Source organism: Pseudopodoces humilis, chromosome 1, assembly GCF_049639895.1.
Source record: "Pseudopodoces humilis isolate 2021_Gansu_Grassland_sample_001 chromosome 1, ASM4963989v1, whole genome shotgun sequence".
NCBI classification, from domain to species: domain Eukaryota; kingdom Metazoa; phylum Chordata; class Aves; order Passeriformes; family Paridae; genus Pseudopodoces; species Pseudopodoces humilis.
Window position 1 is genome coordinate 149,549,648 of NC_142200.1, and position 13,999 is coordinate 149,563,646.

Below are 13,999 nucleotides of genomic sequence, written 5' to 3' on the forward strand. Positions count from 1 at the left end.
GGGAAGATAATGGAAGAAGAGACAGCTTGCCCTCAGCCTTTGGATGTAGTCTTTGCCACTCTCATTATCTGTAGGGGGACCTGTGCCACTGAAGCTGTTGCATTTGAGCCAGGAAAACACCAGGCAGCAGGGAGGAGTGATGTCCCTCTGAGCGTTCCTGGTGGCATTTCTTACCTGTGATGGCCTCTAAACTGACACAGCCTCTTGGAAATGTGGAGGAACATCCCCAGGCCACACCTTCACTTGGTTATGTCCAACTTTTCCTCCTTCCTCGGACCAACATGTGCTGAGATATTCCTCTCGTTGCTCAGGCAGTGGGATATTTCAAGTTCTTCTGGGTCTTGTTCTACAACAGCTATTTTTCCTTTTATAGTTTCCTGCCCAGTGCCAGTGCTGGCATCTCCACAGCTTTATAATGGATGTGAACCACACATGAGCACCAAACTCCTGGTTTTTTTAAACACCTTGAGCCTTTATCAGGGACCATATCACAACAACTCTCCTGCTGGCTTCAAAAACTAAGAATTCCTCCAGGAGAGCCAAGAAATGTGGCAGGAGGTGAATTGGAGTTTAAACCTCTGTTTGGATCATCAACAGCTTTCCAGCCTGCATTCAGCAAGAAGAGCTGAAGCAAAGGTCATGGAATCACAGAACAATTTAAGGCTGGAAAATACCTCCAAGATCATTGAGTCAACCTTTGACCAATCACCACCTTGTCAACCAGACCAGAGCATTGAGTGCATCTTCCAGGGATGGTGCTGCTGGAGGCAGGAGGTGGTATCCTGACACTGCAATAAATGACTTTAAAAATAGTTATTCTATGCAGGGATTATATTTAAAAAAAAAAAAATTCTTAATTTTTTCTTTCTTTTTTTTTATTTTTTTTTCTGACAGAAGCTATTTGGAAGATTCATCTTTAATTAGCTTGGGAATTGTCCACATGAATTTCTGCAGAGCTAGGCAGAAGGTGTTTATTTCTTTTCCATGCATTTTTCACACCTATGATTGTTTCAATTATTTTTTTCCCTCTTTTTTTTTTTTTTTTAAGCTACTTTGTGACAGCCAGTCACCTTGGATTTCTTTTTCTTCTGAAATATTTCATTACCGTTCTGACGTGATTGTCCTTTAAGGAGCTTATCCTCTAACTTCCTAAATCCTTCAAATGAAACCAGGACAAGACTCTGGTTCCCTTGAATTCTTTTTCTTGAATTCTTTTTCCTTCCAAACATGTTTTCTCCACAACTGCATTTTTATCTAGATGAATCACCCAGGTATGATTTGTGATACCAGAATTTTCATACCACTTTGAGGCAATTATTTTGCGAGATTTGCGAGATTTTGAGAGAAAGCAATTCTTTAAATTGTTATTGATCATCACCCCTGTTAATGGTGCTAAGACATCACAGAATCATAGAATTCCTGAGGTTGAAAAAGACCTTTAATCTCATCATGTCCAGCCACCAACCCAGCACCACCACCATGTTCATCACTAAACCATATTCCTAAGTGTCGCATCCACATGTTTTTTGAACATTTCCAGGGACGGGGAGTCCATCACTACCTCTTCCAGTGCTTTACAATCATTTCTGTGAAAAAACTCATTCTAATATTCAATCTAAACCTCCCCTGGCACAACTTGAGGCTGTTTCCTCCCACCCTGTCAGTGTAGGCACCCTTCTTCCTTCTAGTCCTGGGTAAACTCCTAGTTGTGGTATCCATGGGGAAGAGCTGGAAGGATACAGATCCTAAAATTTCAGCTCTCAAATGGGGGATAATAACAAGAAAAGATGGGGCTCTCCATGGGGTTGTTTTGCTGCATGTGTCCATCACAACTTGTGCTCAGTCCTTGTCTTTGGTTGCTGTGAAGGATCAGTTTCAGCTCTCTCAATGTGCAAACACAAGGGGTTTCTTTTGGAATAGTCACATTTATTTTTAAGTAAAGCACTGGTCAGATGGTGTGGGCATCAGGAGATTTTTTGCTCTAACAGATCTTTTTTTCTGCTGCCAGTACAGTTGTGTCTCTATCAAGACTTCATTACTGACAACTTTAAAATAAATATGCATTTTTCCTCAGTCAGAAATTCTCTTTGAGACAAACACATCTGAGGTCTTAGCAAAGTAAAATACTCTTAAAAAAAAAAAAAAGTCTGAACATTAAAAATAAGAGAAACAGCAAAAATATAAAACCTTTCCCTAAAAACAGAATTTGTCCATCCATAGGTGAGGACATTGTGATCTGTGATTGAGGATGAGGAGCCCAAAAGGCTGGAGATGACCACACATGGCATCTCCTGTCCATCTCTTCCCCCTTTCCCACCCTAAAACTTCCATGACTCCTCCCTTCCTGAGACAGCTCCCAGTCTCTCATCACTCCAAAGCCAAGGTGGAGGTGAAGAACTAAGATTATTTGCTTTTAATTCCAACTTCCAAAGTGTTTCTGCAGCTCACATGATCTTTTCCTTTAACTGTCTCATCCCAACAACACTCTTCACTCAGGAACTCATCAAATTCTATCAGATCTCTCCTGTACCACTTGACTTTAACCCTTCCTTCTCCTCTCCAAGGAACACCCTGCTGACAGACACCTTAGGCTGGAAAATGCTTTTTAGATATCTTTCCCTGGGGAATGTCATCTTAGCCCCAACTTTTGCATCTGCTGTTTGTTGGAGAGGTCCAAAGCAGTTTAAAAGATGGGGGGAAACATGAAGAAAGAAGTCAAAAATGTATGATCTCTTTGTCCTGTCTCCTGAGACAGGAATAACTAATTTTTCTGTGCTTCTCAGCCTTGCCCAGCTCCTTACAGATCCCCTTTGTAATTACCTTGTGAGCACCTTCAAGTTCCCAGAGGTTTCCCAGATACTCTCCCCTCTTCCCCACTTATCCAAAAAAGAACCAATCACAGATGCAATGTCCTGGGCAGAGTCCAGATGCCATATCCCTGATAAGCATCTCCCCCATCCCTCCTTGCCCCAGCACCCCGTGGAAAGAAGAGCAGTCATGCCTGACTACATCTTCGTTAGGCGCAGAACATTGAGGCGCACGGGAAGGAACGTGGCACCGGACGCGTACTGGATCTCCCGGAGGACCCCTTCCCACTTCTTCTGCTCCTCATCATACCTGGGGAGAGGCAGGCAGACATTTAATGGTGAGGAAATATCTCCTCTCCCTCTCCACAGCTGCTCTCTGTAGCGGTGGGAGCCCTGGTGCGTGGTGTGACGTCCCACAGGAGTTATTTGGCCACAAGAATCTGCGTGGGGACTTTCAGCCCTGGCATGCTCTGGTTTCGGGGATGTGGATATCAGCACGTGGTCTTGCAGGGGTGGGGATATTTTCCTTCTGGGAATTGGGCTGATGGCATCATGGTGGAACATCCACAGTGAAGGACAACAGGATCCTGCTGAGGGTGCCAGAGCACCGATGTGAGGGACACGAGTAGCCAAAGCTGCATTGGCAGCTGTCACTAAATGCTTTCTGCCCACTCCTCTTGCATGTAAGACTATCTGCTATCCAGTCCAGACTATCTGCTTCCCAGTCCTGACTATCTGCTATCCAGCCCAGACTATCTGCTTCCCAGCCTGAGCACTGGCAGTTCCCAGGGAGAGGAAGCATCGCACAGATGCTGCTCCACACCAAAGGGGAGGCTGGAACCAGCTCCAGGCAAAATGTCAATGCACAACAGAGCTAAAGGAGCAAGTTTTCCCTGGTCTGTTGCTGTGTGAGGCTGGGAGAGATCAGTGAAGCACCAATGTGCCCTGCAGCATAGCACAGGGCAAACTTCCCAGACACCCTGTGCTGAGCCTGCATCCTTGTGCTGGAGTGACAACCCCCATCTCACACTGATGGCATAAAAAAAAGACAGAAATTATCTATTTTGTTACTAACATCCCTCCCATGCTCCCTTGGACAGCCCTGGGGAAGGTTGTCACCTCCAAACATCGTTCAGCTCCGTTGGCACCAGCTCTCCTGACTCCGTCTCCACCGTGGCGAAACCCCCGAGCAGGTAGAGCACCCCGGACAGGCTGACCAGGCTGACAGAGCTGCGCTCCTGAGGGAACTCAGTGAAGGTGTCCCACCTGCCACAAAGAGAGAGGGGACAAGTTAGAGCATCCTGGCCACCCCCACGGTGAGGATGGCCTCAAATCAGGATTCAACAACTGAGCTCACTAGTGACAGATCCAGTTGTGCAGGTCTAGGTGGGATGAGACCATACCCTGGCTGATTTTAGGGAAACTGTTCCCATCATCATTGTTCAACTTTGTTTTATTTTTGATGCCTAAAGAGAGTACCTAGAACAGAGGCTAGACAGCCTATTAAAGCCTATTCCTATTTATTAAAGGAATAAAGTGGGTATTTATTTTAAAGGTCTTCAAAGGATGCACCTTGGGCAATACAAGAGCCCAGCCATGGCTCTACCCAAGATGGATCCAGGATGGACCCATGATGGACCTAAAATGGACTCTGAGACACGAATTTTCACCCTTTTATAGTTTTGGTCCATTTACATTTTGGGGTTAATTGTCCAATTACAGCTTCTTACAGGTTATTAAGTCACATCCTCCCAGATTGCTCTCCTCAGTTTGCAGCTGCTTGTACTTTTTAAACCTGATGCTGCAATAGTGTCCTTGGTTCTGGGGCTGGAAAAGGATTGTTGTGTCTGACTGAGCTGTGAAGGGAACTTGCTCACACTTTACATGAAGTTCAGAGTTACATGCTAATGCAGTACAGAGTCTGGAAAATAAGAAAGTTTAAACTTAAGGTATCACTTTGAGTACATGGACCAGTACGTCCCAGTGCTGGGACTGCAGCTGCAAGAGCCACCCAGACTCAGAGGGTTTATTGTGTTGGGTGAAGCTGCCAGGGAACCCAAGGACGGCGCAGTGGGTGAAACCACTTTGAGGATGAGCCTGAGATGATCCAACCACAGTGACTTTGGTCATTCCCAGCTCTCTGAGGAACCATAGAATCCTAGAATGATTGGGTTGGAAGGGACCTTAAAGATTACCCAGTTCCAACTCCTCTGCCATGGGTATATAAACCGGAGGAACTGACATCAGGAGTCACAAACAAACTCCAGAATGGTTGGAAATTGTTGAGTGTACACCTGCACCTACTCCTTGTGTAACCACAACTCAGGACATACTTGTTGGTGGCAATATCGTAGACCTCCACCGAGTTGGTCAAACCAGAGTCGGTCACACCAGCTGCCACGTAGATTTTGTCCTTGTGCACGGTGGCTCCGAACAAGGAGCGGGCGGTTTTCATGGGAGCCAATTCCTTCCACTCAAACTTGGCTGGGTTGTAGACACACATCTTCTTCAGGCACTTCCTGGAGAAAAATGAGAAGGAAAAGGAGCCTCAGTCGCCTGCCAAGGGGTAGTTTTGCACTGCAGGGGTTTGGGGGTGTCTGCTGGGAAGAAGGTGGGGTGTCTAGGGAGGATTTTGCTCCTTCACATAGGCATGAGTGGAGGAACACCCCCTTTGTTGGGTGTGCATCCAAGGATGTCCATGCCTGGAGGCACCAGGTGTAACACATCCCCTCCTGCTGTGCCCACTTTGGACCGGAATCCTGAGAGCTCAGCTTGACGCTCACACACCTGCATACAGGTCCAGGCAGCCAACAGCCTCTTAGGACCTCTCACAGCCATCAAGACTTAGTTTAATTGCTCCTGATCCACTGCGATGCTGCAAAATATCCTCAGTGATGTTCCTATCACCAGGTGGGCAGTGTGAGGTGTAAATTTTATGCACATTCACAATTTCAGACCAAAATACTTCCCAAACAGGACCAGTCCTTGCTGGAGTTTGGAAAGTTTGCTCTGCAGTCAGTCACATTTGTGCCCTGCAAGGCAGCCACGGTGATGCTCCTGAGAGAGGCTTTTCCTGCTGAGCTTGTCTCCTGCAGGAGGGCAGGATGGGGTCAGGGTGGATGAGGGTTTTCCCTCCTGTTGCAAATACATGTCTGGATTTGACTATGGTGACCCCTCTGCTCCACAAGTCCAAGACAGGAGACCCTAAAAGTGAAGTGGCTTCTTGCTCTTCAATGCCTTTCCCAATCTGTGTGACATTTTTTTTTTTTGTAAGCAAAGGGGATCACAGAATGGTTTGATTCCCAAGGATCTTTAAAGACTTCTCACTCCAACCCCCATAGACAGGGCCACCTTCCACTAGACCAGTTTCCCTTAAAGCTCCCTCCAGCCTGCCTCCAGGGATGGGGCAATACCTTCTCTCTCCTCTAAGGACACTGCCATCTTCCTGATGTCCCTGCTGGCCTCCAAAGGTTTTGGAAAGGGCTGCAGGCACAAAGGTGAGGTAAGTGGGATAGGATCCACATCCCCCATCCCATCCAGCCCTCCTTAAACCAGGCTGAGGAGGTACCAACTCTGCTCTCCCACCAGTTTGGGGCATTGCCTCCTTGATTTTCTCTTGCTTTTTGACTTACTTGTCACTTCCTTTGCCCCCGATGACATAGACAAGATCCTTGTGTGATACCACTGCGTGGCCATAGACTGTGTAGGGAAGGGGATCGGCCTCACCCCACTTGAAGGACCTGGGTCAGAGAAAAATGGGAAGCAAAAGGATTTGTAGCCTGCTGGGTGACACCTAGGGGGGATGGCACTTCCCAGTCCTAGAGGGGAGCACAGGCTTGGCCTCTATCTCAGAAACACAAGGTCTGCAATGAGACAGGCTCAGACAGTAAATGTGGTGATCCTAAGAAAGGGTGACAGTAAAATAGGCAGAATATTTATGGTGATACCCATTATTTTCTTGAGGCCTTCAGGTAGGTATAGGGAGCAATAATGACCCCTTGAACCTCCTTTTATCCAAGCTGAGCCCCTCCAGACCCTTCCTCAGCTCTGTTCCCTTCTCAGGGCTCACTCCAGCCCCTCAATGTCCTTCTTGTCATGAGGGGCCCAAAACCAGACACAGGATTTGAGGTGCAGCCTTACAGTGCCCAGCACAAAGGAAGAAACATTTCCCTGGTCCTGCTGATTCTGATCCAGGATGCCACTGGCCTTCTTGGCCACCTGGGCACACAGCTGGCTCATGTTCAGTCACTGTCAGTCAGAATAATATCAACCAAATAAAACCAGGGATAAAGTGGCGCTGATCACATCGCGACAAGATTCAAACTGATACTCCAACCACCCCCGAGCACTTAACAGGGGCAGAAAAATTCTTTCCCAGAGTCTGCAGGGGCAGAGAAATGCCCTGCTCTGTGGGAATGGAACAGGTTTCAAATCTCTGCCTATAAAACAGACTTGGAAACACACACATCTAAATATAGACCAAGCAAAAGCTTGTTGTTGCCTGCTGCTCTGTTCTCTTTGGGACAGAGAACAGCAGGCTTTGGAAGTTTCTGTCTCCTGAGAGAAGAACGGGATGGTGCCTTTTAATAAAGCTCATGAGCTAGCATGGGTCAGAGCCCATTGTCCAAAAAGAATTGGATATTAAGCCTGATAACAATCAGGACGAGCCATCCTGTGACACATCTGACAATTTTAAAAACAAGCTTTTCTGCTCAAACCTCTTTCGGTGAGACCACAGTGAATGTCACTGAACCTTTAATCAATGGGAAAGAGCAGAAGATTTAGCAGAAGGAAAAACACCTCTGCCCATGTTTCACATGAACACCTACTAATATCAGTCCCAGATAACAAAATACCCCCATAAAGGCTTCCCTCTCCAGGAGGCTCAATAAAGGGAACAGCTGGAGCGAGACAGCTCAGAGCCCCAGGGCACAGCTCGAGACAGTCCCAGCATCCACATGCAGAGTTCAAGCCCTTCTCCCAAACCTTTTGACCCCTGGAGAGCTGGAGTCACTTTGACAGCAGCTGCTCCACCTTCTCCTCAGCCTCCTCCCACCCCACACTGGCACTGAGCACTCACAGCCGGTCGTAGCACAGGACTGAATCCAAGGTCTTCTCTCCCTCCTTCAGTTCCTTCCCTCCAACCACAAAAATTGAGTTTTCCGCCTCCCCCAGGCCGAAGAGGCAGCGAGGGGAGGGCAGGGGGGGCATTCCCAGCCAGTCTGCGTCCAGATGGTCGTACTGGAAGGGAACATATGGTCATTAGTGTGTGCCCATTTGTTTAGCAAAAGTCAGGGTCCAGAGGTGGAGGGCAAATCTGTTCCCACGTGCGGCTTGGTCACCCCAGCAGCACGCTCTGCAGTGTTCCTGTGGCTGTGCCTTTGTCACCTGGAGCAGGATGGGAGGTCTGAGAGCAAACCCAAGTCACATATTGTGTGAAAAACAAAATATGACAAGGCATAAGAGCAGAGACAGGTCTGCAGCAACACATTCTGCTCCATTCATCAAAGCCTGGACTTTAGAGAATCACGTTAAAGTTGGAAAATATCTTTGAGATCATGGGGTCCATCCTTTGACCTCCTTGTCAGTTCCATGTCACTGAGTGCCACATCAGCACATCACCTCTAGGGATGGTGACTCTACCACTTCCCTGGGCAGCCCTCAATGCCTGATCACCCTTTTGGTAAAAAAATTCTCCATCATGTCCAACCTGAACCTCCCTTGGTGCAGCCTGAGGCTTTTTCCTCTCATCCTGTCACTGGTTGCCTGGGAGAAGAGGCCAACCCCCACCTGGCTACAGCCTCCTTTCAGGGAGGTGTAAAGTGACAAGTTCACTCCTGAGTCTCCTTTTCTAACTTGGAACCTGAAGCAAGCTTGGTCATCTTTGGGTGAAAGACTCCCGTGCTGGATTTATAATGGGTTGTTCCTGGGATTGGAGGAATGGAAGCATTTCAACCCCAGAAATTTTCCTTTTCACGCATAGCACACCTCACAGTACTTCATCCTGGCATTTCCATCTCTGCCAGCTATCAGGGTGCTGCCAGCAATGCTGGCTACACAAACAAAGTGTGCCAGTTCCATCTGACAGATGAGCAAGCTGATGGATCAGATCACCAAATCCTTGGATAACTGTAGATCAAGGCATTGCCTCATCTCCCACCAGGAGAAAAAAAACCAGGAAAAATTCTTAGACTGAAGACCATGAGCACTATGTCTTAATGGGAACTGGGGAAAAAATTTAATGTAGCTTGATAGAGGAGGGAGGGATGTCTTGCAGCCAATTTTGTGGGACTGCAGGATGAAGCTGTGATGCAGCACTGCCTGGAGAACTGTTCGCCATGGGCTCAGGCCAAGGAGCTTCAGCCTGATGGGTTGGCTCCAAAGACTCGGCCTCAGCTGCGTGCCTGTGGTTTTTGTCTCTTTGTAGGCTGTGGTCCACACATGTGTTATTTATAGCAGTTCAGTCATCAGGATAGTTCCTGCCTCTTGATGGATTCAGCATTGTTTTTGAGTGATAAATCTTGCAAGCGACAAAGAAAGGATACCCTTTTCCATCTGAAATGTCAATGGAATAATTTTGCTCCTGCCAAAATCTGCAAGGCTCCTGGGATTTATCAGCATTTTTATATTTTGGTGCCTGCCCTTAAATCTAAGTTATCCCTGACCTAATGCCCCTGGCTTCAGCAGGAGGAATGTGAAATTTGGGAGGACAGAAAAAATCAGAAGGTGTAGGGAGCTGTGGCATAGAGCTTCCCATAAAGCTGGATGTCTGAATATATTGTTTGAGCTGGAAAAAAGGGCTCAAAACCTCTCTTGCTCATACAACAACTGTGAGCTACATAAAGACACTGATGTAAAAAATTAAACATTTACAAACTGATTGCACTTTCCAATCCCAGGATTTGTCTGATTCTCCCAAGCACAAATGACATGTGTGAAGTGACCCTTCTTGTGGGGGAGAGTTAAAACCGGCCCCACGATGCTCAAGGCTTTTGCCACTGAGTCAATGGCAAACTGGGAGCTGAACAGAGAAATCTTGCTGTTTGCAGCTTAGAACCACAGAGTACTTTGGGAGGAAGGACCACCAAAGGTTTTTCATCCAACCCACATGTTCAGAGGGGCACAGATTTGGAGTTAGAGCAGTTTCCCAGGGCTTTATGCAGTCAAATATTAAATGTTTCCAAGGATGTTGCCCTACCCCTGGAAGTATTCAAGGCTGGATGGATCTCTGAGCAACCTGGTCTAGTGGAAGGTGTCCCTGCTCACAGCAGGGGTGTGGAACCAAGTGATCTTCCAGGTCCTTCTCAACCCAGGCCATTCTATGATTGTCTGAAGGTTCTGTGACCTCTCTGGGGCCTGCTCCACTTCTGCTGGGAAGACTGGTCTTTAGGCACAGGTTTGGGCTGAATGCATCAGTCTGCTCTTCACAGGTAACTGATGGGGTGTGCCACACCTCTGTCATCATGGACTGCCCAGTGTGAAAGGCTGTATCTCAAACAGGACACCCCCAGCACCTCCTCAACTTTCCCACTCCCTCCTGCTTTATAGGGCTGGGGTTTCTTCCTCTTGGCTACTCATTCCCTGGACTTCACCAGGTCTGCACAACCCCCTGCCCCTTTCCAGGTGAGGACAAGCATGGTTCCTGCATGATCTGCAGCCCTATTGATGAGAGCCAGGAGTCAAGGGAGGGATCAGGGCTCTAAGCTTGGCAACCACCCTCATTTTATCCTTTCTGCCTGGAGATGTTATTGTTTTCCCCAGATGTGAGCCTGGGACATGTTATTGTTTCTTCCCAGAAGATTTGAGCCATGGAGAGGAACAAAGAAGGGATTTCTGGGTATGGGAGGAAGAACAGAGGATTTACTGGATTCCTCGGGGTCAGCAGGAAGGGTAGGCGCCTTGCCTTTGCTGTCTACGGGGAAAGAAATCTGGGCTGCAGCCCAGGCTGGGGCTCAGATTGCCTGCACAACTCAATCCAGTCATAGTTTCGTCACTGCTGAGTTGGAACAGCCACTTTCCCTGAGAAGTGTCCCCAAAGACCCCTCAGGGTGGTTTCCCTTCACAGGATGGAAATGACAGAGACTCTGAGCTGGACCAAACCCACCTCCATGGGCAGGACCGGCACAAGGGATGGGGCACATGCTGGGAGGCAGGGACATGCCCTGTGTCCTTGGGGTGCTTGCTCTGTGGCTGCAGCTTCTGCTGCTCCTTTTTTTGGCACCTGGCCGCGTCACCTTTGGGTTTTCCTGGGGTTCATAACCAGGGGAAACAGAGGATGCAAAGCAGAACCTGGGTCTGACACCACAAACCTCCAAGTTTGTGAACACTATGGCAGCCAGGGCTGGGCCAAACTCACTGTTGTAAACAATCCTCTCTTCAGGATTTGGCTCAGGAAGGCTCATTCCTATTTCCTACTCCTTCAAACATTCTTCCTCAACTACCACAGCCACCCCTCAGTGGCATCTGCCTTAAAAATAAAGGGAGAAGAATCTCCATGAAAGCAACCCAGATAATTCTCCCTCATTTACAACTTTCATATCACATGCAACAAATATTATGGCCTTTGCATGGAAGTTAAAGCTTGGTGATGCTCCCAAGTGGCCAAAGAAACAAAAGATAAAGGTAGTACCTGTAGGAAGTAGGAGCTCATGGGATCCTCTTTGTTGTCCTCGTTGTAGTACAGTCCTCCAACAATGAAGATCTGATTCTCTTTGGTCACCAGGCTGATGTGGTTCTTTGGGATTTGAGTAGACAGGGAGGCAAAATAACACTCGTTGGCATTGGGGTCATAGGCCACTGCTCCACTGTCGCTCACCATGAAAATAAGGTCCTGGAGGAACATCCCAAAGCGCATGGTGTCATTCAGGATCCCAGGGAGAGCGTCCTCCTCTGCATCTTCCCCTTCATCCACTGCTCCATTGACAACATTCTCCTTTGCTTGATTCTCACTGTTCTTCTTCACTTTCTTCTTCTTCACCACAGTGAATTTGCCTTTCTGGGCATCCTTCACCATCTGCAGTTTCTTGAGCAGCTCCGGGCTGGACTTGACCATGGCGTGCTTCTCCACGTGGTCTCTGATGTAGTCATTGGGCATGAGGCGGAAGCGGATGCTTTCAAAGATGACGGGCAAGGCCTTCTGCCGGCTCTCACGGTCCTTGGTCCCCACCCACTTCATCACCACCTCAAAGACGCTCTCCTCCTTCTCGATGTTGAGGGAGTCGCTGGAGATGATGGCAATCAGCTCGTCGGGGGAGAGCTGGTAGAACTCCTCGTCCCGGGAGACCAGCGCGAAGCGGTCACAGATGAAATCCCGGGCAGCCACGGCCAGCCGGGCGCAATCCAGCATCAATCCCAGCCGGAATATGGCCAGGCAGTTGCTGAGGCAGAGCCGCTTCTGTAGGAAGGACACGCACACGGTGAAGATGGAAGGGATCTGGAACATGTTGGCCACGGAGAAGATGTCCTGCACGTTCTGCTCGGTGATCTCCAGCTCAGAGGTGTAGATGTAATGGAGGATCTTGCCCATGACATCTGGATCCACATCTTCCAAGTTGATCTCCCTCTTCTTGCTCTCTTCCATGTCTGAGAGGAACATGGCCCGGAAATAGGGGCTGCAGGCTGCCAGCACCAGCCGATGGCAGGGAAACTCCTTCCCTTTGACTTTTAAGACACAGTCCAGAAACTTATTGTGGTCCAACATGTCTTTGAGTCCATCCTGGAGAAGAGTTTGCTGGTAGAGCCGCAATTCTTCCACTTGATCAAGAGGCAGACCCATGGTGATGAGTAACCGCTCGTTCTTTGCCCCAATCTCTCTTTGATGGGTAAATAGTGGTGGCTGTAGCTACACCTGAGTAAAGAAACTTGCTCAAAGCAGAGCTCACAGCCTCGTGGGCTTCCAGAGCGCCAGCACACCGGGAATGTGAAGCACTCGCTACGCTCCCAGCTGTCTGTGCACTTCAGTTTCCAGCTCGGGGCTTTATATATAGACACAGCGCTGCAGAGCTTAAGGAATCCATACTGCAGCATGTGTAAGCCGATCACCCTTTAATATGACACATTGGACAAGGAGGAAGGGAGGGGGCCAGGGGAACAGCTGCAATTCCAGCCTCAGTGATTCAGGAAGGGTCTGTCAGCTCATGAGTCACCGCGGGGGGAGCGGGAGGTTTCGCTGCTGTGACACCACGGGGGGACGCGTGCGACCCATGGGCTTGGGAAGCGGCCTCTGGGTGAATCTAACAGCCCAATCTGCCTTATGGGTCATGGGTGGCAAGGCTGGGACTTCCTCCTGATGGTGCTAAATGGGCTGCTCTGAAAGTGCTGGACCTTTAGCTGTGCTGAAAATAGACCATGAAGTCAAAGCTGGAAAGATGCGCTAAGGGAGGGCCTTGTGTGGGCTCGGTGGCATCCCCAGCTCCAGCCAGATGAGGATGACAGGAGAGGGATGGCTTTTTCCATGCAGTAGGTGGTGGAGTCATCATCCCTGGAGGTGAAAGACTGGACATGGCACTCAGGGCCATGGTCTGGTTCAATCATAGGCTGGAGTCAGCCCCAGAGCTCTTTTCCAGCCTCACTGATTCTGTGACTCTGTCCTACATGAAAATGGGCCCCAGTGGCACAGTCTCTGAGCACCTTGGCACCAATAAATCCATCCTTTCCAGATCTTGGTGGCATACAGAGTGTCTGAGGCAGAACAGAAGTAAAGGAAATGCAATGGTGGGCTTCAACTCACAGATTAAGAGATCTAAACACAAGCACCTTCTAAGGTGTCTGTCTTAATATGTCTCATGGATTAAGACATCTAAACACAAGCACTTTGACACTGCGACAGTCTCCTGCTCAGACCTTCTGGTTCATCACCCCCATGACAAAGTCTAGAGCCACAGCAGGACACCCTGCCTGGCCTGGAGCTGATGCTCCAGAGTGGCTGAACTCTTCTGCAGCTCTTGTGCCCTGCTTGCCTACCCATGGATGTCTAGGAGGTCCCCTGGGCCCTTAAATGGTCAGTCCAGCTCCAGCTATTCCCATGGAGCTCACAAAGAAGCAAATTAGTTTTGACAGACATGGGCGAGCAGAGTAGCTATAATTATTAATACCCGTAGTAAAACTTGTGCATGAATCTGTTTTATCTCTTACTGTGGACCCTCTGGGCTGCCTGACACTCAGTGATGGTATAGATTTAATTAACGATTTAA

General features: G+C 48.5%; 1 protein-coding gene across 2 annotated transcripts; it reads right to left on the reverse strand.

The window, feature by feature from the left end:
* Nucleotides 1-930: 930 nt before the first annotated feature.
* On the reverse strand, nt 931-12,768 carry KLHL40 (kelch like family member 40). 2 transcript variants are annotated; one of them, XM_005527788.3, is made up of 6 exons: nt 11,437-12,764; nt 7,888-8,048; nt 6,440-6,547; nt 5,141-5,326; nt 3,927-4,073; nt 931-3,117 (listed from the first exon to the last, which is right to left on the reverse strand). In XM_005527788.3, exons 1-6 carry the CDS (start codon nt 12,580-12,582, stop codon nt 3,006-3,008), a joined length of 1,860 nt encoding a protein of 619 aa, XP_005527845.1. In that variant the 5' UTR covers nt 12,583-12,764; the 3' UTR covers nt 931-3,005. The 2 variants fall into 2 exon arrangements, with proteins under 2 accessions (XP_005527845.1, XP_014112259.1); XM_014256784.2 differs by lacking the exon at nt 6,440-6,547 and having other exon boundaries at nt 11,437-12,768.
* Nucleotides 12,769-13,999: the final 1,231 nt, after the last annotated feature.

What these genes read in the sequence shown, in the direction of transcription:
- KLHL40 (XM_005527788.3), bottom strand. Translation starts at nt 12,582, where the DNA reads ATGGGTCTGCCTCTTGATCAAGTGGAAGAATTGCGGCTCTACCAGCAA. An exon ending in GGGGGCAAAGGAAGTGACAA is followed by an intron (nt 5,327 to 6,439) that starts GTAAGTCAAAAA and finishes ATTTTTCTCCAG; the next exon opens with GAAGTGCCTGAAGAAGATGT. An exon ending in GAGCTGAACGATGTTTGGAG is followed by an intron (nt 3,118 to 3,926) that starts GTGACAACCTTC and finishes GCCTCTCCCCAG; the next exon opens with GTATGATGAGGAGCAGAAGA.